Source organism: Girardinichthys multiradiatus, chromosome 15 (genome assembly GCF_021462225.1).
Source record: "Girardinichthys multiradiatus isolate DD_20200921_A chromosome 15, DD_fGirMul_XY1, whole genome shotgun sequence".
Classification (NCBI taxonomy): domain Eukaryota; kingdom Metazoa; phylum Chordata; class Actinopteri; order Cyprinodontiformes; family Goodeidae; genus Girardinichthys; species Girardinichthys multiradiatus.
This window is the reverse complement of record NC_061808.1, coordinates 1,563,778-1,587,730: the sequence shown is the minus strand read 5'-3', so window position 1 is coordinate 1,587,730 and position 23,953 is coordinate 1,563,778. Positions and strand designations below refer to the sequence as shown.

The 23,953-nt window shown below is 43.5% G+C and overlaps 2 protein-coding genes across 7 annotated transcripts in view; both read right to left on the bottom strand.

Annotated features, from left to right (window-relative positions):
- Positions 1-233: 233 nt before the first annotated feature.
- LOC124881553 (solute carrier family 35 member D3) lies at positions 234-10,999 on the bottom strand. Of its 3 annotated transcripts, none has more exons than XM_047387159.1 (5): positions 10,407-10,999; positions 8,109-8,350; positions 4,238-4,448; positions 2,081-2,238; positions 234-2,001 (listed from the first exon to the last, which is right to left on the bottom strand). In XM_047387159.1, the coding sequence occupies exons 2-5, from the start codon at positions 8,331-8,333 to the stop codon at positions 1,267-1,269; spliced, it is 1,329 nt and encodes a 442-aa protein (XP_047243115.1). In that variant the 5' UTR covers positions 8,334-8,350; positions 10,407-10,999; the 3' UTR covers positions 234-1,266. The 3 variants fall into 3 exon arrangements, with proteins under 3 accessions (XP_047243115.1, XP_047243114.1, XP_047243112.1); XM_047387158.1 differs by having other exon boundaries at positions 8,109-8,347; XM_047387156.1 differs by having other exon boundaries at positions 8,109-10,999.
- A 241-nt stretch (positions 11,000-11,240) lies between these two features.
- pex7 (peroxisomal biogenesis factor 7) overlaps positions 11,241-23,953 on the bottom strand; it is a 43,898-nt gene continuing 31,185 nt past the window's right edge. For 2 of the 4 annotated variants that reach the window (XM_047387269.1, XM_047387272.1), the window contains 2 exons: positions 21,916-22,015; positions 11,241-11,661 (listed from right to left, as the gene is read on the bottom strand). In XM_047387269.1, the coding sequence (XP_047243225.1) occupies positions 11,578-11,661; positions 21,916-22,015 (184 nt within the window). In that variant the 3' untranslated portion in view covers positions 11,241-11,577. Of the gene's footprint in view, positions 11,662-21,430; positions 21,659-21,915; positions 22,016-23,953 lie in introns of those variants that run through there. The other 2 variants (XM_047387268.1, XM_047387271.1) reach the window with 2 other exon arrangements.

Below are 23,953 nucleotides of genomic sequence, written 5' to 3'. Positions count from 1 at the left end.
GGGGCGCGGGGCGCTGAGGTCTCCACCTTTGTCCGCCACCCAATCCTCTTTGCACCGGTATTGATAAATTATCTTGAGATAATATAAAAAATTAATACATTTCCAAGCATGTTCTCTCTCGGCCGTAAATCACAGATTATTTAGCAGAAGCCAGTATTAGTCTGGCTGAGATTTAAAGGGAACTCACAGTGTATTGAGTGAATATTATATACAACACTCAACTTACAAACAGGTGAATTGATGCAGTCCCTTTATTTGTCTCATCAAACAGCAAAAAACCTACATAATCAAACGTTGTTCTTTTAATAAGCCTGATGTTTACAATAAAGGCCACAGTCCCCTTTAAATCACTGCTGGATATCAGATTGTTGTGAAGACATCTGAGCGTTTCTTTTCTCCACCAAGCTTTGCAAACACTAAAAACAATAAAGAGAATTTTTAGCATTTTGGTTGAAGACACATCAGAACAAAACAGGAAAAACAGTGGCAGTGTAAAAACAAGCCAAAATCTACCTATTATGTGATAAAGAAGTATAAAACGTCATGGAAAGAAACTTCTCAGTGAAAGTACTTCATTTAGGTTCTTTTACTTGAGTAAATAGTCACAATGCACCAATAATCCCCTCAGTGACCCGGGTGACCCACAGAACACAACACTCAGCATCATCATGGCAGACACATTAAAACAGTTTTCACTTTGACATGTTGACAAGGCTTTTTGTTGATGATGGTGATATGGAAGCATATAAAACGTGAACCAGCAGACCTGCAGAGTTCAGTGAACAAAAAGCCCATTTAAAACAACCCACCCAGGTTCTAATGCACAAGCAGAAACTCTTCCCTGACTCGATGTTCAACAGGACCTGGATCACCAGCTGATACAGACCACTTCATGCTACGCTGTGCTCTGCGCTGCCCCCTCTGCATGCCAGGCAACAAAAATTTCTCCCCACAGGCAGCTTTGCTCAGCGCTTCTCATCCAGCTGTCTCAACCTGGAACCTATTTTTATTCATCAATAACAAAAAAACCTCTTTCTGTCTCCTGGTTCTTTAGTTCTGAGACAAAAATCTTCAGTTTGAGCGATTTCCTTGAGGTAAAGCAGCTACAGCTGCCAATAAGACCAACAAGCATTTGTCAAGCACGGCTGATGCTAATGAAAGAGGTTCCTGGCAGACCTGCAGAGGAAGTTCAGGCTCCTGAGGTCTCTTTTCTCTAAGTTAGTTTTTCGTTTTTCTCAAGAGCCTGTTTGAGTTTCCATCCTGCCCTTATGGACTCTGCAGCTCTATGTTATCAATCAAGTTTTCTTTCTTTGTAAACTGCACATTTCTGATGGATTTCCATACTCCTACAAAGCTATCAGTGGTGGCCTGAGAAGAGGTGGTGCTTTCCTTGTGGAGGTGCTCCCTCTGCATCTCCAGCACATCTTTTTCAGTCATCACAACAGATTTCAGGCCTCCCTCTCCTTGTGCGCTCTCTCCCACTGATAATCCGTTTGATAAATGAGGTGCCTCTTCCACTTTCCCATTACCACTCAGCATTTCTCCTCTCCCTGATTCTCCCAGATCAGCTCCAGTGGTGGGCTCTCCGGCGTTCAGTGGTGGTTGCATCTCTGTGTAAGGGTCCCCAGGCTGTGAGGCATCCTTCTCTGTCTTCTCCAGATCCTCGTACAAACTCTTCTTCTTCGTCTCAAAGTATTTGACCACGCAGTAGGTGATGGAGCCGATGGTGTTCACCACCACGCCACCGATGAACAGCCGCGACGGAGCCACATCCTTGAAGGCCAGCATGCCAACGGTGATCGTGGCGATGCTCTTGACCACGCCGACGAAGCTAGTGGTGACAGCCGAGTTGATGTAGGTGCAGTGCAGAGTGGTGAAGTTCATGGCACAGCCGATGAAGATGCAGAGGATGAAGATGATCATTATCTCAGGTTCCTTCCAGCCCTCGTATGACCACATGTTGAAGGCATCCATGGAGATGACGGAGCAAATGAGTAGGACCTGAAAAAGAGGGAAAACGTCAGAAAACAAAAGAGAAAAAAGGATAAAAGCAGAAAATCCCTGAAGATTGGTTCCATACCGGAGATGCCATGATGGTGATGGCGTACTGTGCAGTCAGAGGTCCATATTCGCTCTCAAGACTGGTCTTTTGGATCAGAACCAGGTAGGAGGCGTGTATGATTACAGCCAGTACCCCTGTGACGTAACCAAAGGGATCCCCAGTGAGGTCACCAGCACCTGCAGAAACCAACGAACAGTGCAGAAAGGAGTCAACTCCTCTAATGCCCGGTTCACACGGCAAGATAATCATGCTTGACCCAATCTTCTCCTTCCAACACGCCCGATTATCTTGATGGATCTAAAGATAATCTTATGAGATAATCCTGCTGTGTGTGGTGTGTTAAAAGTGATCTAGTCTGCTCTGAAGGACGTCAGGACCGCTCTGACCTTAAATTGAGGATATTCAATATGTTGGATTGTCTTGGCCCGATCTCCTAGCATGTGGGGTGTTCCCTGAGGAGAAACGAGCACGCAGCCTGTTAAATGTGACGTGTAGCCAATCAGAAAGCGAGGTGACGGAAACTCAAGGAGAATCCAAAATACAGAGGAGAAAACAGAAATATAGAGGAGAAAACAGCTGCCATGGAGCACCAGAAATCTATGCAGGTTTATTTCAACTTTAATCAACCAGGAAAACTCAATAAAATATGTGAACAGAGAACAAACTAAGCACAGAGTGTAACAACGTTTCTCGATAAAACACAACACACCAACTCATCTCCATATCACACAGTAGCAGGTAGAGCCTCTGGTCCCGCTGTCTCCACTCCTTTAACCAACACCTTTTCTTTTTGTAGCTGTTTCTGTTAAAATTAGTCAGCAATCAATCTTCCTTCTTGTCTGCCATGTTTATTTACTCTCAACTCACATTAGATATTAGGATGTTTTGTGAGATTTCCCTGAATGTTCGTGAGTGAAATCTGTTGGAGTGTTTTGCTTGCTGTGTGGCTGAACACCGCACGCTGTAGGACCAAACCTGTTACATCTACGATTGTTTTTCATCATGTGTCGGGTCTCTCGAGTTTTGGACAATTTTAAAACCTTGATGTGTGAACCAGACGTGAGACTAAGGCCATCATTCTCAACCTCAATGAGAGGAGCTCCAGTTTTCTGATGAGTGATGGACAGATGAAGCAGAAGATGGATGGAGAGACTTCATCTGCAGTATTGAGGGCGAAGCAATACAAATGAGTTTTCTAGCCCACTATGCCTTCAGAGATAAGGTGGGGGACTCTATCATCCCTGGGTTGTGGTTCAGTGGTACTTTCGGATCAAAGAGAGTTCCAGCATCACTTTGGAGCTTTTAAATGCAGATCCTGCAAAATGGAGAATATATCCCTTCTGGGATGTCCAGGTAGAGCTAGACAATGTCCCTGATGAAAGAACAGCCTGGTTTTCCATTGAAGACCTAGCATCTTTGTGAGCTGACCTTGGATAACACTGACTGGGGCCCTGTTCCAATACCCACACTACACCCTACGTCCCTCTATGAAGTGTGTACTCTGTAAAAGGGCACATTGGGGTTCAAGTGCACAGGTTTGAATTGGGACAGTAGGGGTTACATCATCGACTTGCACCTCTGAAACCGTAACTGCAACATCAAAAATGTCGGGACCCATCTCTTTTTGCAGTCTTGCTGCTAAAAAAACTATTTTAAAACTGCAACAAGCAATTGTTTTGAGGAGAAGAAAGTGCAGGAAGCAAAGAAGGCTCATACTCCAGACTCTCGCCACGGCGCCAGTGTTTGTTTGAAAGTTAATTTCAATGTTATGGGCTACTGACTGGGCAGAATCACCCTGACGTTAGTGGCATCCTACAGTGCTGAGCCTGGAAAACCAGTAAAAAATATATATTTGTCAGCTTGCTGTTTAGAGTTTACGCATTTCTTATTATTCTGATATGATGATTGATTACATTGATTGGTTGTGATTGGTTTTTGCTCAAAACATCACCTGCAGCAGTGAATTCTGGGTAATATTCTTCGGCCAAGTCAGTTTAAATGCCCGCTAAGGACCACTCTGGAGAATTGGGACACACTACACCCTCGAACCCATCAACGGGAACGCGCAATTCAGGGACACAAGGGTGGATGTGCGAGTATTGAGACAGGGGCTGGATGGATGGATACAAACAACTACTTCCTGAAACATCCCTGCAATAAACATTTTGTGTTTACCTGCCAGTACAGCGCCCCCGGTGGTGATGAGCACAGCAGTCACCACACCAACAGACGGCAAGGCGTTCCTGAGCACGCACACGCCGATGCACAGCGTGAAGAATGGCAGGCAGCGCTTGAACACGACGTACATGGGCAGGCTGAGGCCACGGAGTGACCACAGAGTGAGAGTAGACTGCAGCGTGGAGAGGATGCACACCGACCCAAACTCCTGCTCAAACACACACACATTTGGCCATTTCAGAGAACCTTCCCTTGCTTACAGATATAAAATGTTTGGCTTTTTTTACACTTAAATGTTTCAGGTTATCAAACAAATATTAATATGAGACAAAGATATTCTGAGTGAATACAAAAATCACTTTTAAAATGATCTCATTTATTAATAGAAAAAAGCTCCATAGCAACCTGGTCCTGAGTGAAAAATATATTTGTTCCACACTTAATTCATGAATTACAGTAATGAACCGCATTTTTGGTTAATACCCAGTAATAATTGCCAGACCTGTAGAATCCTGAATATTAATATTAAATAGAACCTGTATGACAACACGAAGTAGGTTAAAGTAGCTCAAAGAGCAACGAATCCGGCCCCGATCTAAAGAAATTCAAGAACAAACGAGAAATTGTTATTAAAATCTATCAGTTTGGAACGGTTGACAAAGCCATTTCTAAGACTCCAGAGAACCACAGTCAGAACCATCACCCACACATGTAGAGAACATGGACCAGAGGAAAAACTAATCAGAGAGGCTGGCAAGAGGCCAACAGCTACAGTGAAGAAGCTGCAGGACTTTCCAACAAGTTCTGACTGGGTTCTACATGTGACAACAGTCAGCTGAATTTGCCTGGACTCAGACATAAGGATGGAGGACAGAGGCCCGGGTAAAATCTACCAAAACCTTATGGGAGAATATGTTCTGGTCTGATGAAACAAAACTGGAACTGTTGGGCCATAACTCCTCAACCAGCACTGAGCTTCATCAAAGGAACACTATAATCACAGTGAAGCATGTTGATGGCAGCATCATGCTGTGGGGCTTTGGTCAAGGTGGATAAAGTAATGAACAGTTCCACGATAGGAGAATCAAAGTTCGGAAATGTTAGAGCCAGAGTCACCTGAAGATGTCCGAGGACATTAGATATCCTCACAGTCAGGCAACAGGCAGGTCAGAGCAGACTGGATGCTGGATCTGATCTAGAAGCTCAGCAGGACGTAACAAATACCAAAGAAGTTTTCAGAAATCCTGTATTGCTTGATCCTGGAGTCAGTCAGGTCTAAAGAAGAATCATTTAAGCCTCCAAGAACCAATCCATGCATCAGAATCAGCTTTATTGCCAAGTTCGTACATACAGGTCCTTCTCAAAATATTAGCATATTGTGATAAAGTTCATTATTTTCCATAATGTTATGATGAAAATTTAACATTCATATATTTTAGATTCATTGCACACTAACTGAAATATTTCAGGTCTTTTATTGTCTTAATACGGATGATTTTGGCAAACAGCTCATGAAAACCCAAAATTCCTATCTCACAAAATTAGCATATTTCATCCGGCCAATAAAAGAAAAGTGTTTTTAATACAAAAAACGTCAACCTTCAAATAATCATGTACAGTTATGCACTCAATACTTGGTCAGGAATCCTTTTGTAGAAATGACTGCTTCAATGCGGCGTGGCATGGAGGCAATCAGCCTGTGGCACTGCTGAGGTCTTATGGAGGCCCAGGATGCTTCGATAGCGGCCTTTAGCTCATCCAGAGTGTTGGGTCTTGAGTCTCTCAACGTTCTCTTCACAATATCCCACAGATTCTCTATGGGGTTCAGGTCAGGAGAGTTGGCAGGCCAATTGAGCACAGTGATACCATGGTCAGTAAACCATTTACCAGTGGTTTTGGCACTGTGAGCAGGTGCCAGGTCGTGCTGAAAAATGAAATCTTCATCTCCATAAAGCTTTTCAGCAGATGGAAGCATGAAGTGCTCCAAAATCTCCTGATAGCTAGCTGCATTGACCCTGCCCTTGATAAAACACAGTGGACCAACACCAGCAGCTGACACGGCACCCCAGACCATCACTGACTGTGGGTACTTGACACTGGACTTCTGGCATTTTGGCATTTCCTTCTCCCCAGTCTTCCTCCAGACTCTGGCACCTTGATTTCCGAATGACATGCAGAATTTACTTTCATCCGAAAAAAGTACTTTGGACCACTGAGCAACAGTCCAGTGCTGCTTCTCTGTAGCCCAGGTCAGGCGCTTCTGCCGCTGTTTCTGGTTCAAAAGTGGCTTGACCTGGGGAATGCGGCACCTGTAGCCCATTTCCTGCACACGCCTGTGCACGGTGGCTCTGGATGTTTCTACTCCAGACTCAGTCCACTGCTTCCGCAGGTCCTCCAAGGTCTGGAATCGGCCCTTCTCCACAATCTTCCTCAGGGTCCGGTCACCTCTTCTCGTTGTGCAGCGTTTTCTGCCACACTTTTTCCTTCCCACAGACTTCCCACTGAGGTGCCTTGATACAGCACTCTGGGAACAGCCTATTCATTCAGAAATGTCTTTCTGTGTCTTACCCTCTTGCTTGAGGGTGTCAATAGTGGCCTTCTGGACAGCAGTCAGGTCGGCAGTCTTACCCATGATTGGGGTTTTGAGTAATGAACCAGGCTGGGAGTTTTAAAGGCCTCAGGAATCTTTTGCAGGTGTTTAGAGTTAACTCGTTGATTCAGATGATTTGGTTCATAGCTCGTTTAGAGACCCTTTTAATGATATGCTAATTTTGTGAGATAGGAATTTTGGGTTTTCATGAGCTGTATGCCAAAATCATCCGTATTGAGACAATAAAAGACCTGAAATATTTCAGTTAGTGTGCAATGAATCTAAAATATATAAATTTTAAATTTTCATCATGATATTAAGGAAAATAATGAACTTTATCACAATATGCTAATATTTTGAGAAGGACCTGTACAAACAAGGATGAAGAAAACATGAAGATGCATGAAGAAAACAGTAACCTGCCACAAATTTACACGTCCTTTAAAAGAAGCATCCATGTTTCATGTGAATCAGGAACAGGAATCATGTCTACCTTCAAACAACATTGTTTCATAATTTGGTGGAGAAGAACATGGTGGAAGAAAAACTACCTGCAGGTCATTTAAAACAGACAACAGCAGCCTTTCTTTCAGTTAGAAGCTATCTACTGCACGTGCTCAGTCACATCCTCTCTGTGTGCCTGAGGAAAACAGAGCTGCTTTAGAAATTTCAAGGACTTATTCAGACAAACATGACAATATTTGTTGGGTAGGAGGATGGAAACAGCAAAACATCCAAATAAAAATCTCCAGGAAGTTTGGAAAATAGTTCCTCCAGACGGCTGGAAAAGATTAGAGGAAAACCTGCATCACAGGAGAAAAAATAGAAATAAACTCATGAATCAGAGGTTCGTTCCTGGAGATGATTGTTGCTCTTTAAACCATCGAAACAACTTGATGCAACCTGAGAAAAGCTGCTGCCTCTCCTCATCTTTGGAAAATAACCTGATCAGAGACAGAAAGTTTCTGATCATTTCACAGATTCTGACCCATGCCTGCTGGCATTGAAGTCCAGTCTGCACTCAAAGAAGTGAGGGACCGAGTCCTGCTTGGTGGGTTCTGCACATCCAAAACGTTCCTGTGTTCTGGACTACAAACAAGTCACAGAAACTGAAACCAAGCTGCGTCAGAATACAGTATCTTCTCTGAAATCCACAAAAAACATAAGACCTGTGGGTAAAATACTGCCTCACAACCAGAACAGACCTGTTCTATGTTCTCTGGATTTCCAGGCTGGTTTTCCAACCTGAGATGAAGCTGCAGCTGGACGTTTCCTTACCTTGGAGAGCTGCACGCTGAACGGAGGGATCTGGATCCTCCCCAGCCGCCTCAGGGTCTCCAGAGTGAGCGCCGCTGTGAAGCTGGTCAGGAACTGGATGAGCGTCAGGAAGCCAAAGTGATAATTGCTGATGAGGAACTTGAGCAGGATGTTGAGAGAGCCGGAGAAAACGCCGTGCGCCACGGCCACGGAGATCCCCAACAGCCGGCTCTTAAACACGTTCATGATTTCACCCACTGCTGCTGGACAGAGGTTTAAGAAAAAGCAGGAAAAGACTCAGAGCATCAGCCGGGAGGAGAAGTGACCTTCGCCTCACGGAGGAAGGAATCCAGAAACTCTTTAGGTTGACTCTCCAGCTGGAGATCCTCAGGAGAGACTTTTCCTCTCTGCGCTCCGGCTCTGCACTGAGAATCCCTGCTGAGAGGGGTGCAGAGGAGGAGAGAGGAGGAGCAGGAGGGAGGAGAGTCCCACAGAGGGAGAGCTGCAGCCACTCAGGAGATTTTACCGCAGCAGGGAGGAGGGGGATACAGAGGGGGAGGTCTGGTCAGGAATGACCTGTTCAGAAGATGAAAAGTGGCCTCTCCTTTCTCCAATGTTCTTCACATCTAAAATCCTGCCTGAAGCTTCACATCTGGACAATTTTAGGAATTTTGTCCCTAAACCGACCAGACAATGAAACTAGAAGAACTCCTTCCACATGTTCTTCAGACTGAGCATCAGTTATTACAACCATGATGTTGGTTCAAAACCCTGAGTCAGCATTCTTAGATCCGCTTCATTCAGAAACTGTTTTATGAGTCGGTTTAACGGTAAAATTAAAATGATTTCATGCAACAGAACAGCTCTGCAGAACGCAATATATGACTTCAAGAATTTTAATGTTCAGCTCAATGAATAAAACTATTTAAAAATATATAAAATTACTAAAAACAAACATGACAACTGAATCGACATGAAATTAAAACAATAAATAGAATAAAATAAAATCACTACATTTATGTGCAAATTCAATACAGTGAGATTTTAACTTTGATTATCTTTTTATTCTTATTTATTTATTAAATGGGAAGGGCACAGAATAAAACAGATACATGTTAAAATTCAAGGCTTTAACTGATCCAGGTAGAAGCATTCGTTGGATTCGTGGACTTCCAGTAAAACGATGTTCTTCTGCGCGCAGTCATTGTGAAGCCTATCACGTTTTCATTAAAGTAGTACATTTTTTATCGGTGTTGCCAGGAATGGCAGTTATTTCATTTGGTTGAAGGAGTTCCGGATTATAAAAAAGCTCAAATAAAACGAGGTAAAATGAAATGTAACAGAACTCAATAAAACTAAATGAAAAATTGATCTACAAATAGATCAATTTAAATAAAATAAATGAATTATAATAACATTTTTATTTGAAGGCAGATTTCCTTTGTTCTGTCTTCATGCTTGGTCTATCAGGATGTTTTCCTCTGTGGTTTCCATTTTTCAGATCCTGAGAACAAAAATCTGTAAAAGCCCGATTCATTGTGGTACCCAAACGGTGCTGATTGTTTGTTTGGCTTCACTATTTTTTTTCCAGTATTAAACATTTACTTCATGGTTTTTATCTTCTACATTTAGTCCAGTTTTCTGTTTAAATGTTCTGACCCTTTCTGTCAGGCCCGCCTGAGCCCGGTTTCCAGGTTCTGTCACCTCTCAGATCTCCACTATGGCTCACAAGTCTGCAGCAGGTAATTGACAGAAGCAAGTTGATCAGTTTGGACCGGGTCTGCAGAGGGAGCCTCAGCCTTTTAAAGAAGAACCAAAGCAGAACTCCGGTTCAGGAATCATGAGGACGTTCAGCGCATGGAAACCTTTCTTATTGTGGTTTTTCTGGTCATTTGTTTCAGGTTTTGCTCCATTAGGAGCTGCTTTGAGACAAACAGCCTCCTGCAGGAAAACCGGTTCATGTTTAGTGGAAGATCTGTTGAAGATGTCAGGATCCTGCAGAACTTGTCTTTGTGACATAACTTGCCTCCTAACAGGCGTGGAAATGAGTAGGAGCAGATTTTAATTGAAATATTTCATCAGGAAATCAGTTTTCGAGGGAGGAAGATCCGCCCTTATCAACAGCAGGACATTAGCAGCCAATTAACACAGAGACAGAAACGAGGGGATCAACAACCGGCCGAGGCTTCAGAGCAGGAAGGAGGAGAAAGCAGAAGCTGCCTGCAGTCATTGATCTGCAGACCTCAGGTAAAACAGATTAGGTTCAGAGCTGGATTCATTTTAATTACGGACTTCCACAATAATACGCTGCACACACACCTGAAGTTCAGTAGATCCATTCAGCTGAAGGTTTTCTCTTGGTGTTCTTTTCTTTGTTGTTTTGAGTTTAATCTTCTGTAAAAACTTAGATTTCACAGAGACACTTTCAACAATCACATGTTTCAGGATGTGAAGTCAAACCCTTGTGAAGAAGAAGCTCATCAGACAACCTGATGGCAGGTAGGAGAATAAAAACCAGAAACTTAAACAGATATGCTGACGTGATCACCTGATGGACTGGGAAGAAGGGTGTGCGATGCTGTGGGCTAATAATAATATCAATAATTGCTTTAATTTTGTAAAAGCACTTATTTCTTAATGTGAGTTTTTTTCCTCCACTGAACAAATTTAAATGTTGGATTGATTTAAAATTAAAAAATATATTTGTTCTGCTGCAATAAAGGATGAATTTATTTTAGGGCTTCTTAGCAGAAGAGCCAATAATTGTGGACAACACTGGGCCGGGTCAATCATCATGGGTGGGTGGATGGATGGATGGATGCTGGATGGATGGATGGATGGATGGATGGATGCTGGATGGATGGATGGATGGATGGATGGATGCTGGATGGATGGATGGATGGATGCATGGATGGATGGATGGATGGGTGGATGGATGGATGGATGGATGGATGGATGGATGCTGGATGGATGGATGGATGGATGCATGGATGGATGGATGGATGGATGGATACTGGATGGATGGATGGATGCTGGATGGATGGATAGATGGATGGATGCTGGATGGATGGATGGATGGATGGATGGATGGATGCTGGATGGATGGATGGATGGATGGATGGATGCTAGATACATCTGATCACTACTCAAGAGTCTAGAAAAAGTTCTGGCATTTTTATTTTATTTTTAAGAACTCAAAATGTTACGTTGGACGTCATGAAAAGTATTACTGTAGTTTTTATATTAAGGACATAAAACAGCTAAAACCAAATGGTTTAGAGGTTCTGGTGCTGAAACATCCCTCAGAAATTATTATTAATTACAAAAAGGACAGAAGAGGATTATATGATTATATTTGGTTTTCACATGTTTCTTATTGTTTGTGGGACAGATGAACTCAGAGGTCCAGACTGCTGGTTCAGTCAGCCAATAGGAGCCCAAATCCATCCTGAGGAACCTCATCCAGAATAGTCCTCTGTGTGTGTGTGTGTTAGGGTCCTGCAGAGTGTGTTCCTGCAGTGAGGCAGGCAGGCGAGTAGATCTTCACCATCTCATCCCAGGAGCAGTCCACCACCTGCAGAACCAAACACCAGCTGTTACTGACTCCTGTGCAACACCTCGACCCAACACAGAAACATTCAGAAACCATCATGTGTTGGACTGGGAACGTCGACACACACTGATGCTGGATTAGTGGCATGGAGGAGAACACCTGGTCATGAGTCTGAGGAAGGACGGTGGCGCTGATTCTGTTCTGTACACTCACAACAAAGAGCTGAATGACAGGAACTGATGCTGATCCGGTTTAACCAACACACGATGGTCGGGCAGAACTTTCAGCTGCTTCACTGCAGTAATATGAGGACGTCTGAGCTCCACTGCACAAACACGACAAATGATCCATAACCCAACGAGCAGAACCATGACACTCCTCTGTAACAACCTGAAGTTTGAAGAAACTTAAATAAATCCTGTTTTTATTCAACTAGTCAATAAATCTGAGTTTAGAGTGAAATATGAGAAGAAATTAAAAGCTCAATTGACTGAACTCATAAAGCATTTTTCCAATCATAAGAACCGATACCAACGCTCCCATTCACACACCGCTACGCAGATCAGGAGGCAACTTGAGGTTACGTGCCTTGCCCAGGGGCATGTTGTGCAGTTATAATTATTTGATTATGAATATTTATTATGAATTATAATTCATAATTTATGATCCTCAACCACAATCGTTCCCAAGGAATAGATATTAGAAGTACACTATGGGATTGTGATTATTGGGATACCTGCGTTAAATAATTATATTGAAATAATTCATTAATAATTAGTAGCCAAACCCACGCTAAATTATCATCCATTAACTAAAAGAGTGATAAGAGCACTAACCTTATTGACAGAAAATCCCTTTTATATAAAATAAACTCAAACACCTTGAACAGAATGATTCCCTCTTACAAACATTTCACCTAACTAGAACACTAACTACTAATAATCAAGAGTAACATGCAAAAATCAATCAATATATAGCAAATGCTTACTAAGTATTAAAGGAGACCAAACCAGCAACCTTGGAAAATATCTTGATGATCCCAAAGACCTTCAGGAAAATAGTCTGTAGACTGATGAGAGAAAAGTGGACCTTTCTGGAAGGCGTGAGTCCCGTTAGATCTGGTGTAAAACTAACCCAGCATTTCAGAAACAGAACATCAGACCTACATTCAAACACGGTGGTGGTAGTGTGATGTCTGGGGCTGCTTTGCTGCAACCATGACCTGAAGGACTGCAAGTCCACCTCTGAATGACTCCAAAAATAAAACCATTCAGCAAAGCAGAGTGGGTCCAAATTCCTCCACAGTGATGTTAAAAACTCATTACCAGTTATCACAAACATCAAGGGTGGAACAACCAGGTATTAGGTTTAGGGGGTAATTACTTTTTCACACATGTTGGTTTGGAGAGACTTTTATTCTTTATAAATGAAATTATCATCTGAAAACAGCTTTTTGTATTTACTCGGGTCATCTTTGTCTGAAATTAACATTTGTTTTAAAATAGAAAAATTTAAAGGAGACAAAAAGCAACAAGTGAAGAAACATTTTTTAGAGTTCAGAACAGTTTTCATTCTCTGAGGCTTAACTTCACACCTGGGTGTCTGTCTGCCTGCCGCACATTATTATTGAAACAACAAACCTTTCATTCAAACTGTCATTTTTATTGTCTTCTGTGTTAAAAACATGTCTCTCTGCTCCAAATATCCAATGAACGGATAACAAATCCTCCATTGGTCTGTGAAGATCAGCAGACAGATGCTGCCTGCAGCTAAAAGCCAGGTGGTGATGTTTATCTCGGTTATTGTTCTGGCTCATGGAGGTTCGAACAAAAACGGGATGTTCTTCCCTGGATGAAAACAGCCAAAGTCTTCGGTTGTCTCTCGCTGCTGCTGCAGGTGAAGGGTGGACACTCAGACTAGTTGGAGACGAAACATCAGAGTGTTCCACCTGAACTAGTTTCCGTCACCAGCTCAGAGAAACGACTGGCTACAGGTCTCTACAGGCTCCACAGAACGGTTCCTGTGTTTCACTGAAGCACTACAGAGAAGAACCTCTTTAGACTGGCCATTTGATTTAAACAGAGTTTATTACATGGTACCTCCCAGCTTTCATCAGAGAACATCTAATGAAACCTTTAATCATGTTGCATCTGTAGCAATGACAAACCAACCAGTAGTCTTTCTGGTTCATTACGTCTTCGGCTGCTTCGAGCCGCAGGAAAACTCTTCTGTAATAAATTGGTTCTAATATTTTACTATTGCTGGTGGTGCTGAGGCGCTTCATCTACCTGGAAATGTTAAAAAAATGAAGTAGAACCTAATGTTTTATAATTTTTCAGGTGATGAAGAGGAGGAAGCAGAACTGCATCTTCACTGTTTCTACTGTAACCATGGAAACACTTTTTGTCACTCTTTTATCTTGTTTGCTACTACTGTTGGATTTAAGCTGCTTGATGAATAAAGTGATATGTAATCAGTCAGGACGTTGCTATTACCTGAAAAACATCTCTGTGTGGGGACGTGACTATCACCTGAAGAACATCTCTGTGTGGGGACGTGGCTATCACCTGAAGAACATCTCTGTGTGGGGACGTGGCTATCACCTGAAGAACATCTCTGTGTGGGGACGTTGCTATTACCTGAAGAACATCTCTGTGTGGGGACGTGACTATCACCTGAAGAACATCTCTGTGTGGGGACGTGGCTATCACCAGAAGAACATCTCTGTGTGGGGACGTGGCTATCACCAGAAGAACATCTCTGTGTGGGGACGTGGCTATCACCAGAAGAACATCTCTGTGTGGGGACGTGGCTATCACCTGAAGAACATCTCTGTGTGGGGACGTGGCTATCACCTGAAGAACATCTCTGTGTGGGGACGTGGCTATCACCTGAAGAACATCTCTGTGTGGGGACGTTGCTATTACCTGAAAAACATCTCTGTGTGGGGACGTGGCTATCACCTGAAGAACATCTCTGTGTGGGGACGTGGCTATTACCTGAAAAACATCTCTGTGTGGGGACGTTGCTATCACCTGAAGAACATCTCTGTGTGGGGACGTTGCTATCACCTGAAGAACATCTCTGTGTGGGGACGTTGCTATTACCTGAAAAACATCTCTGTGTGGGGACGTGACTATCACCTGAAGAACATCTCTGTGTGGGGACGTGGCTATCACCTGAAGAACATCTCTGTGTGGGGACGTTGCTATTACCTGAAAAACATCTCTGTGTGGGGACGTGACTATCACCTGAAGAACATCTCTGTGTGGGGACGTGGCTATCACCAGAAGAACATCTCTGTGTGGGGACGTGGCTATCACCAGAAGAACATCTCTGTGTGGGGACGTGGCTATCACCAGAAGAACATCTCTGTGTGGGGACGTGGCTATCACCTGAAGAACATCTCTGTGTGGGGACGTGGCTATCACCTGAAGAACATCTCTGTGTGGGGACGTGGCTATCACCTGAAGAACATCTCTGTGTGGGGACGTGACTATCACCTGAAGAACATCTCTTTGTGGGGACGTGGCTATCACCTGAAGAACATCTCTGTGTGGGGACGTGGCTATCACCAGAAGAACATCTCTGTGTGGGGACGTGGCTATCACCTGAAGAACATCTCTTTGTGGGGACGTGGCTATCACCTGAAGAACATCTCTGTGTGGGGACGTGGCTATCACCAGAAGAACATCTCTGTGTGGGGACGTGGCTATCACCTGAAGAACATCTCTGTGTGGGGACGTGGCTATCACCTGAAGAACATCTCTGTGTGGGGACGTGGCTATCACCAGAAGAACATCTCTGTGTGGGGACGTGGCTATCACCTGAAGAACATCTCTGTGTGGGGACGTGGCTATCACCTGAAGAACATCTCTGTGTGGGGACGTGACTATCACCTGAAGAACATCTCTGTGTGGGGACGTGGCTATCACCTGAAGAACATCTCTGTGTGGGGACGTGGCTATCACCAGAAGAACATCTCTGTGTGGGGACGTGGCTATCACCTGAAGAACATCTCTGTGTGGGGACGTGGCTATCACCTGAAGAACATCTCTTTGTGGGGACGTGGCTATCACCTGAAGAACATCTCTTTGTGGGGACGTGGCTATCACCTGAACATCTCTGTGTGGGGACGTGGCTATCACCTGAAGAACATCTCTGTGTGGGGACGTGGCTATCACCTGAAGAACATCTCTTTGTGGGGACGTGGCTATCACCTGAAGAACATCTCTTTGTGGGGACGTGGCTATCACCTGAAGAACATCTCTTTGTGGGGACGTGGCTATCACCTGAATGACACTGCTAGCAGAGGAACACAAGCCAAAGGATGAGCTCATACCTCTAAGTATATCCATGGACGGATGGACGGAGTTTGATGAACTAATGAGTGAAGAACAGCGAAGGTGCAGCCGCCTCAGTGCGAAGGTCAAAAATTTAACCCAGTAATGTCAGCTGTTGTCTCATCTCCTACTGCTCGCTCTGACCCAAGTAAAATATTTTAAAACCGGCTTAGACTGAGAAAATATGTTTTAATTAGCCTCAAAGTTAGTTTTCTGTTCCAAAATGGGATTCAGAAAATAAGAAACAAGCAGGCTGCAATTAAAGTATAATGTTTGCTTCTAGCTTCACTGGTGATGAGGAGAAACTCAACAATCCAGCTGATTCATTTACATTAGGAGAGTAAAAACGAACTAAACTCAGTGTTTGCTTAGAATAAAATCTGTTTGAATTAAATGTAGAAATTAAATCTGCCTTTTAAAGTTTCAGCTCCAGAGGATCATCCAAACTGAAGGTGGAGTGAAATTGAATCTGAGGGTTTGCTAAAGGGTTTTGCTCCTATTTGATAAACAAATCGATGTTTTAAATGTATCTGTATCAAATGTTTAAATGGATCTCTATAAGAATAAAACAGCGTCTTTTTTCCATCACACAAGAAGGTTGATGAAGACTAATCCCGACCAGCATCTGCTACTGGCCATAATTAGCTAAACGGCTGGTTTAGAAGAGGTGAAGCATGAAAGGGTGGCATCTGCATAGATAATCAGAAGGGCAGAGGGCCTTTGAAGGCTTCTTGTGGAACTCCAGAGTTATTGGGAGCAGAGGTTCTGCAGACCTACCAAAACCTCCTCATGTGGTAGACTGGAAACAAAGACTTTCTGTTTCCCAGTAAAGTCTGGAGCAACATATGGGCAGAAATATTTTACTTTGTTGCATCAAACAGGTCTTAATGCTGCAGCTGTCGAATATTTCAGTAAACCAGTACTCAACCGAAAAATCACTTGGTTATTCCATTTTGTATACGATCCACACCTTGAGGACCTAATACCAGCTGTTCCTCCCCTTTTCTCCATCAGACCCGCTCACATCTCCACACATCCCACCCAAGCTAGTAATTTATCATTAATATCCCAAAAACCCTTTCCATAAAACGGCCAAGCAGTCACCTTTGTCCAGAGGAACTGTCAGGATGTCTGCAGCATCATGTTGGAGGCTTTTATTGATTCTCAAAAGCTTCTGGAGTCTCTAATGTTTATGTAGAGCAGAATAAATCTGAAACTCTGTTCGACCTGAATGCAGCTGTTAGCCGGTTGAAAATACAAAACCTAATGTCTCCGTTCTTTTGAGAATATAGATTTTTGACTCTTAATAAATTAAGTTAGGTGAGCTCTTCATCTGTTCTTCAGATGTTCTTGGCTGAATATGTAGAAGTCCATCAACTTTTGATTTCCTTCAAAGACGGTCTCAGTGTTGTTGAGATGGGGCGCACCACCCTCTTCTTTAGAAATGTTGTAAATCTGTGCATGAAGATGATTGAGGATGTTATCTCACATGAAAAAACACCAAGTAGGGGGGGAATGGAGAGGATTACCAGTTCCTCTCTTGGTCTGTGGAAGCTTCTTAAACTAGATCAAATAAACTAAAACAGCATGTAGAGAATATCATCACTGTCCACTTACACCAACCAATGTTCTAAAAAAAGCTGATTTTCATAAAGCTCAAAGAAACTCAGTATTTGATTTTCTGATGATCAGATGTGATTGTCTCCCTTCACCAGCTGGGCTTCCCTCCTGCTCATCTCAGCTCTGAATCAGTGAGCTAACGAGCTAAAAGGCCTCTGAGGACACGAGTAAGCAGAGTGGTCGTGCAGTGACTCAGCCAGAGAAGAGGAATGCCCTTCTTTAATTAACTTTAACAAGCGGCCATAAAGCCAAGGCTGCCAAGACTGCAGCAAAGTACGAGAACACAGAGCGAGGCAAGCCACCAAGAGGGAGAGCGAGGACCAGAGAAAGGAAACGGCTGGAAGACTGGGAAGGTAAGAAGAAGTTTAAAGCCAGAGGGATGTTTTATGTCTACACAATCATTAGAAGGTGAAGAAAGAAAAACACTAATTACAACACTAATCATTCAAAATGTTATCTCAATACATTATCAGTGCTGCACTGTCAGGGTAATGATGTTTCTGTTTTAAAACCCTTGAGTCACAGGTGCTCTTCGGCTCCAGAAACAAACAGTTTCAATTCATTTTCACACATGGTCCCATGTGAGGAGAAATGCTGGAAAAACGGAACAAACAGGTGCAAAACATCTCAGAGAGCCACCAATCTTCCCAGGAGAGGACATCCCAGCAGATTCAAACACGGTCAAAGTGTGAAGCTCAGAGAAATGACCAAAACGCCAAGAGCTCCGTCTGATACTCTACAGATCTCAGTTAGCAGGTTAAAGGTCACACTAAACCAGTATGGCTGTTTGGAAGGGTTGAAGAAAGAGCCTCTTCTCTCTAAAAACAAGATCCATCCATCCATCGTCTTCCACTTATCCGGGGTCGGGTCGCGGGGGCAGCAGCCTAAGCAGAGAGACCTAGACTTCCCTCTCCCCAGCCACTTGGACCAGCTCGTCCGGTCCGGGGGAATCCCAAGGTGTTCCCAGGCCAGCCGAGAAACATAGTCCCTCCAGCGTGTCCTGGATCTTCCTCTGGGCCTCCTCCCGGTGAGATGTGCCCGGAACACCTCAGCAGGGAGGTATCCTCACCAGATGCCCGAGCCACCTCCTCTGGCTCCTCTCGATGCGGAGGAGCAGCGGCTCTACTCTGAGCTCCTCCCGGATGACCGAGCTGCTCACCCTATCTCTAAGGGAGAGCCCGGCCACCCTGCGGAGGAAACTCATTTCGGCCGCTTGTTTCCGTGATCTCGTTCTTTCGGTCATGAACCAAAGCGCATGACCATAGATAAGGGTAGGAACGCAGATCGACCGGTAAATCGAGAGCTTCGCTTTCAGACTCAGCTCTCTCTTCACCACGACACACCGGTACAGCGAGTCTATCGATCTCCCGCTCCATACTTGAACTTTTCCACTTGAGGCAGGACCTCCCCCCCGATCCGAAGAAGGCACTCTACCCTCTTCTGGCTCAAGACCATAGCCTCGGACTTGGAGGCACCGATTCTCATCCTGGCTGTTTCACACTCGGCTGGAAACTGCTCCAGTGAGAGCTGTAGATCACGAGCTGATGAAGCCAATAGGACCACATCATCTGCAAAAAGCAGAGACGCAATCCTACCGCCACCAAAACAGATCCCCTCAACACCTTGGTTGCACCTAGAAATTCTGTCCATAAAAGTTATGAACAGAATCGGTGACAAAGGGCAACCTTGGCGGAGTCCAACCCTCACCGACATCATGATGCTCCGCATCACACATATAGAAAAACTTTATTAGAAACTGCTTTGGGATTATTTCAAATGTAATGTTCATGGAGACAAAAACGATAGAGAAGGAGAGAAGACTGCTTGTACACCTGCAGAAACATATGTAATAACAGCATTGTTACCAAAAAATGCACGGTACTAATGAATGCAAGATGTATTTAGTGATAACTGCGGGTCAATATAGAAGATCGGTGGTTCTGTTAACACCTCAATCTAAACACCTGTTGGTGTAAGTGTGAGCACGCTCCTAGATATAAGGTTTCTCCACAGAAATATTCAATAGCGAGTGTGAGGAGCCACAGACCTGGCCCCCTGGACCTGACAGACACGGAGGAGATCTGAGCCACAGACATCCAAAGTAAAATTAACTTCAGAACCCTGCTTCAGCTAGAACTAACTCAAGTTCTGGATTCTGGGGTCGATTTTATAAGGAAATCAGTTAAATCTGATGAATCTACAGTCTCAGATTGATGTACTTTGAGTTTTTGAGCAGAAATGATTTCGGATTTCTCTCCTCACACCTTGTCACAATCAGATGATTCATTCTCTGATCTGGACTTGAATTCAACACAGATTCTTCCAAACCAGGATGATCCCAGAAAGATCTCCATTCGTTTTCCCCACACATCCTGCCAGTGACTTTGAGTTGAACTCTTGCTGATTTTCCTTCATGGACAGAAGTGGACAAGTACACACTCTGACTGTCTGAATTAGCCCCCAAAACTGAATTTGACACCAGTGGCCTTTCCAACTCACTGCCTCTGAGCTCCGACACATCTGATTACAGCCCAGTGTCGGCCTGAGTTACTGTGGGTGGGTCAACTCTGAGAGCCTGTGTGCAGACAGAGTGATGGATGACCCTAATCCAAGAAAGCACACACACACACACACACACACACACACACACACACACACACACACACACACACACACACACACACACAGTCTTTAGGCTGTTATCTTAAGAAAGGAGCATTGACAGGAAGGGATGTTCCCACATCAGGGAAACCTACTGGAAACCTCCTAATGATCCCAAACTTCGGAACCATTTACTTCATTTTACATCTATACAGAAATCAAACTGAGCAGAAATCTTCAGGTCAGTTTTTGCAACATCTTCATTCCACTTGAAGAGGTTTGAACCACCAAACAGCATCTAAAGGCTATGGTCCACCCTCTGGCCAACATTGATGTAGATGGCAGAACTTCCAGAAGAAACACCATTTCAGGCTTTTTATATTAGAGTGGTCAGAAAGAGGCTGGTGGAAACAAAGACTAAACTTTTGGTTTAACGTTCCAAAATTCAGGTTCAATCCATTCACACTTTTCCTACTTTCATGGCATGAGCAGGGATTTAATTATTGGAAAATAAAGAGGTCAAACAGGAGGGATGAGGAGGATGACTGGGATGTAAAATGGGAGACTGGAATGAGAAGAAATCTTTAAAAGATGAGTAGAAACCATGGGTCTTGATAGATAAATGTCCTGCTGTGGTCATAAGAGGAATGAGGATAAAAAGTGGGATAAATGGGTCATGATGCAAGGTAAGTGGGATGAAATGAGGCTGGGATAAACTGGTATTAAAGAGAAATGGGAAGGAGGACTGGGATGTAAAAGATGTCATAAAAGGTCATAAGGAGGGATAAGTGGGATGAAAATGTATCAAAGAGCAATAAGGAAGAAAAGTACCATTACTGGGTCTTAATGGATGAGGGGCATGAGTGAGAAAGAATAGGATGGTTGAGATGGATGAAGGGCATTATCAAGAAAAATGAGTAGGATAAAACGGGGTCAGAAAAGGTGGATGAGGAAGAGTAGGAGTGGGATGAAAAACGGCAGTGTTAAATGGGATTATGGGTATGAAGGTTAGATGAGGAGTGAAAACGAGTAGTTGTAGGAGCCAGTGTAATAGTGATGTCACATTCACACTGGCTCCTAGCAACATCAGGAGCATGAGTCAAAATGGGAAAACCCTGGATTTACACTGCATCCTTCTCTGCTTCGTCCTTCTCCAAAATTCATTCCAGTCCTCATTTACATTGAAATATACGTATATATTTATTAATATAGTGAGAATATCTGGCCTGTCTTTAGTGAATTATTTGGAAAATACGGGCGTTGTGCTTGTTTAATTTCCTGTTGGTGGAGTCCGAACTCAGTCCGACATCCGGCAAAAACAGACTTGGGTCAAACTCTTGGGGTTTAGCCGTGTGAACGGCGCCACCATGTGGAAGCAGTGTAGACACTTTGAATGACTGGAAAGGGTTCTTAATTACTGTGGTGTCCCTACCATGGTGGAGTGGAGACGGACGCTGTGTCAAATGGGGTAAGAAGGAAGGTCAAAGGTGTTTCTCTGATGTAAAATAGGATGACTGTATCAGTTTACATGGATGCTTTTCTGCAGCAGGAAACAGGAGATGTGTCAGAATAAAGAGAAAGATGCAATGATGCTGCTAACAGTGCTAACAGCTGCAGGGGATAGCTGACAAAGCTAAATCTGGCTAATCCTTTCAAATGAACCATTACCAGTAAGGTACCAGATACACTTCCAGGGCAGGCTGCGTGTTACCTGGTGGGGGATGTGTAGGTTGAAGTCTAATCCACAGACAAACTCTGAATGATGCTCCACAGTGTCCAGGAGAGGCTGGCTTCTTCCAAAGTCCCAGAACCTAAACACACAAACACAAACCATGACACTCAGAGACAGCTAGAGACACGCAAGCTGAAATTCAGGACCTGATGACCTCATCACAGCTTGGACCAGGAGTTGCATAAAGAGGCGACAGCACATCTGCTCTGCTTCAGCTCTGTGTCTTGTCTTCTTGTTGGAGCCTCTTTTTGCATATCTTCCAAAATTCTGAGTTATGGATTTGGTCAGCTGGTCTCTCAATGCAATTGATTAAATTTTCTCGAGGAGAAGACAGGGTGAAGGAGAGCCCAACTTGTCCAGACGGGACGTTTTTCTCTGGATACACGATGGACTCCTGGCAGAAGTGGAGGATTGTATGTCTGTCGATAATGTCAGTCGAGGATGTTGAAGATGTGTAAATAATTGGATGTTTGAAATCAGGATTTCTGCTTTTTGGAGTCAGCGGTTACCTGGCATATCGAGAAATTCAGAGAATGTCAGCAGCTGTTCTGGCCATTGTAAGGCTGCTTGGCATGTATGATGGGATCTTCAGGGCGATCAACACTCAGACTGAGATGTTACGTGAGCTGAATCGCAGACTGGATGTGATCCTTAGGATTGCAGGCAGGTTGCGGTTCTTGGACTCAGGGGTGAAATGGGATAAATCTTGGAGAAAGTTGTTCGCTTGCATCTGGCGGAAAGGACCTGGAATTTGGGTGTTTGGATTCGCCTTTGAGAAGCACCAGCGAGACTCTCAAGGCTGACAGAAAATTAAGAGTCAGTTTAACCCAAATAATTATTGTTTTTCTGAATCTGGCTCCCCTGCACGGCCTTGATGGCTGGTTATCTTCAACTTCTCCTGGAAGTTATGTAAACATGACGCTCTGCTCCCTCTCTTCCCTGAGGACATCTGTGGACCTGCTCAGAACTTTGTGGCCGGTTGATGAACCTTCCAACGGACCATCAAGGACAATGGCCCCTGGGACAGTGCTTCATGGACTTACACACACACACATGCTCAAGATAAACATATGCACCCCCTCACACCACCTTCACCGGATCCCCTGCATGATGTTGTCTCGTATAAATGTTGCTTCTTTGTGCTGAAGTTTTTTTTTTAATCTTAAACTGTATTCTGTTAAGGATAAAGTGTGAAATATGATTTTTTCCCTCTTCTTACCTAATGTGGTCTCTTTTCTCATCTACCTAAATGTGTGACTTCATTACTTTTCATAGATTTTCAGATTTCTCAGAAGGATTACCAGCAAAAGCCAAATATTATTATTAGTATGTGAATATTTTGGACTACAGCTGTTTTTACACCAATGACCAGAACATTTTAGATTTTTTTATAAGGATTGTACAACAACTATATCATACCAGTGAAAGCCAAACATTAATAGTATTTCAAAACATTGGACTAAAACTGTTTTATACCAGAGAACCAGCTTATTTGAATGATGGGACCACAGTTGTCTCATACCAGCGACCTCAAGGATTAATATCATCATTTTTCTTTTAGCACAGGATGAATTCTTTACCACAGAGGACTTAATGAGCTAATTAGCTCTATTAGAAAGATTGGATCAGAACCAGCTCTTACCAGTAAAAGCCCCAAGGATTATTAATGTCATTTGATTTGTTTTTCGGTGTTTGCTTTTCTGTATCATTGTAATGTTTTTCCTCATGTGCAGCGCTTTGAGTGCCTTGTTGCTGAAAAGCGCTACATAAATAAACTTGACCTGACTTGAGCTGCAAGAAGGTGTGAATTGGTTTGAAACTGACTGGGCATGAGGCTCAATGCTGAACTGTATGTGTTTGACAGCTGGAATCTGAGGCCTCTTCCTCTGCTTGGAGTTGGTTAGAAGTTTGAACATCTCCCTCCTTGGCTTTAAAATCAGAAAGACCTTCAGATGAGAAGCAAAACATCTACAACTACAAGAACTGACCTCCTGTTGTTTTGTTTTATAACCTTTCT

Coding starts and splice junctions, on each gene's coding strand:
- LOC124881553 (XM_047387156.1), bottom strand. CDS start 8,333: ATGAACGTGTTTAAGAGCCGGCTGTTGGGGATCTCCGTGGCCGTGGCG. Junction 2,239..4,237: donor CGGGGGCGCTGTACTGGCAG/GTAAACACAAAA, acceptor TGGTTTCTGCAG/GTGCTGGTGACCTCACTGGG. Junction 2,002..2,080: donor TCACCATCATGGCATCTCCG/GTATGGAACCAA, acceptor CCTCTTTTTCAG/GTCCTACTCATTTGCTCCGT.